Here is a 1,664-nt window from a genome sequence, read left to right as displayed (position 1 = left end):
GACCTATGAATCTAAGTGCTAAATTCCTTATATGTGTGTACTTATACAAAAGTATTCACACGTATTGAGTAATCTATCCATAAATAAGTTGAGTTCCTTTTAAACCTATCAATGCACCATGATATGATCAGACTTTTTAACTTCACGTTTTAAAATAAACAAATTATGTTGGTTAGCCCATGCTGGCCCAAATTTCTTATGGAAAAATTGTTTAAACGCGTCTCCATTAGAAACAGAGGCCTCATTGAAACATTGCAATTACAAACCAGAACCAACACCGTCACACTCTTTATTATATATAGAAAGACACAGCATACATACAATCCACAGTATGCTTCAAACCAGAAGATGGTCTACACACAACTCGTTATGCTTCAATGCTCTGTTTCTCCCTCTTTGTGGTTTCCAGGGAGCTTCTCTTTGATCTCTTCCGTCAACCCTTTCTTCTCGCCCCCTTCTTCTTCCTTGTCTCCATGAAGTTTCAACTTGTCCTTCAATCCACCCTTCTTTGTCTCCTTCTTCTTCTCTCCCTTCTCATCTTCTTCCTCATCGCTGGACTGTACACACACAGCATTTCAACAGATCAGAGACCGATCCGTGTAATCATTTAACCAATAAAAGTACGTAAGGTAGGATGAATTTCAATAGAATACAAAAAATTGAAATATTTGGTTAGGCAAAAGGTGGAACAAAATGCAACCAAATCTAAAAAGATGAAGGGATTGTGATCCGTTGGTCAAATTTTAATAGCACTTCCAAAAGCCAAATAAAAGATCACCGCTCAGTAACTCAAAACCTTACGCCCTAACAAAAAGAGAGAGACCATAACAGAATAGTTGAGGGTATGGATACCGTGAACAACAGGGGCTCCATAATTAATTCAGCTATTGCGTAATACAAGCACTTCAGAAGGGTTAAAAAATCGATTCGAATCCAAGCACATTGGTATTCCATCTGATCTATTCAACTTAGAAACGAAAGCATTGATGGGCAAAATAAACGTACAGAGCTTGAAGAAGAGCTCTTGCTGCGATCCAGCTTTCCCATGAGTCCCCCTTCTTCTGTCTTCTCCTCGCCTTCGCCTACGTGTCCCTGCTCATGAGGAGCTACACCCGCCACGTCTCCCTCCACGACAGCACCATGCTGCTGATGTGTCTCCTCCTCTTTCTTCTTCCCAAACAAGCCAAATAAACCGCGACCCCTATGCTCTGCTGCGTTTGAATCCGCCATTGTCAAGAAATTGAGATACTTGTCAAGATAGAGACGGCTGCGTAAATAGCTCAAAAAGTTACATGAAAAATGAGTGTTGAGCGAAGGCCAATTTATAGGATTTCAAAAACAACTGACGCGGCTTGCTGGGGCGTGGCATTTATATGTCGGCGAAATAAATGTTAACATTACGCGGATAAGACGTGAGTGGGCCCATTGAAGTAAAAGTAATGTCGACGACAAAGATATCGTAAGGGGACGGTCTACATGCATTCCAGGCTCTACGAAACGAGCTCCTGGCGTTTCGTATTTGTGGGGAGAATCTGAAACGCATGCGTTTCAAATAGTGATAGTTATATTATAATTAGAGCGTACGGATCACCCTGCTTTGCCCTTGGAAAAAATGGAAGGTCTTTTGCATGGACTATCCACTTTCCTTGTAACGCCTACATTTT

At 41.2% G+C, this 1,664-nt stretch overlaps 1 protein-coding gene across 1 annotated transcript; it reads right to left on the bottom strand.

Annotated features, from left to right (window-relative positions):
• Positions 1-374: 374 nt before the first annotated feature.
• On the bottom strand, positions 375-1,230 carry LOC149559857 (uncharacterized). Its single transcript, XM_089827498.1, has 2 exons — positions 1,006-1,230; positions 375-557 (listed from the first exon to the last, which is right to left on the bottom strand). The coding sequence occupies exons 1-2, from the start codon at positions 1,228-1,230 to the stop codon at positions 375-377; spliced, it is 408 nt and encodes a 135-aa protein (XP_089683624.1).
• Between the last annotated feature and the right edge of the window lie 434 nt (positions 1,231-1,664).

Source organism: Cupressus sempervirens, chromosome 4 (assembly GCF_028749045.1).
Source record: "Cupressus sempervirens isolate cs-2001-9-10 chromosome 4, ASM2874904v1, whole genome shotgun sequence".
NCBI classification, from domain to species: domain Eukaryota; kingdom Viridiplantae; phylum Streptophyta; class Pinopsida; order Cupressales; family Cupressaceae; genus Cupressus; species Cupressus sempervirens.
The sequence above is the reverse complement of the archived record's forward strand: the minus strand, read 5'-3'. Positions and strand labels throughout refer to the sequence as shown.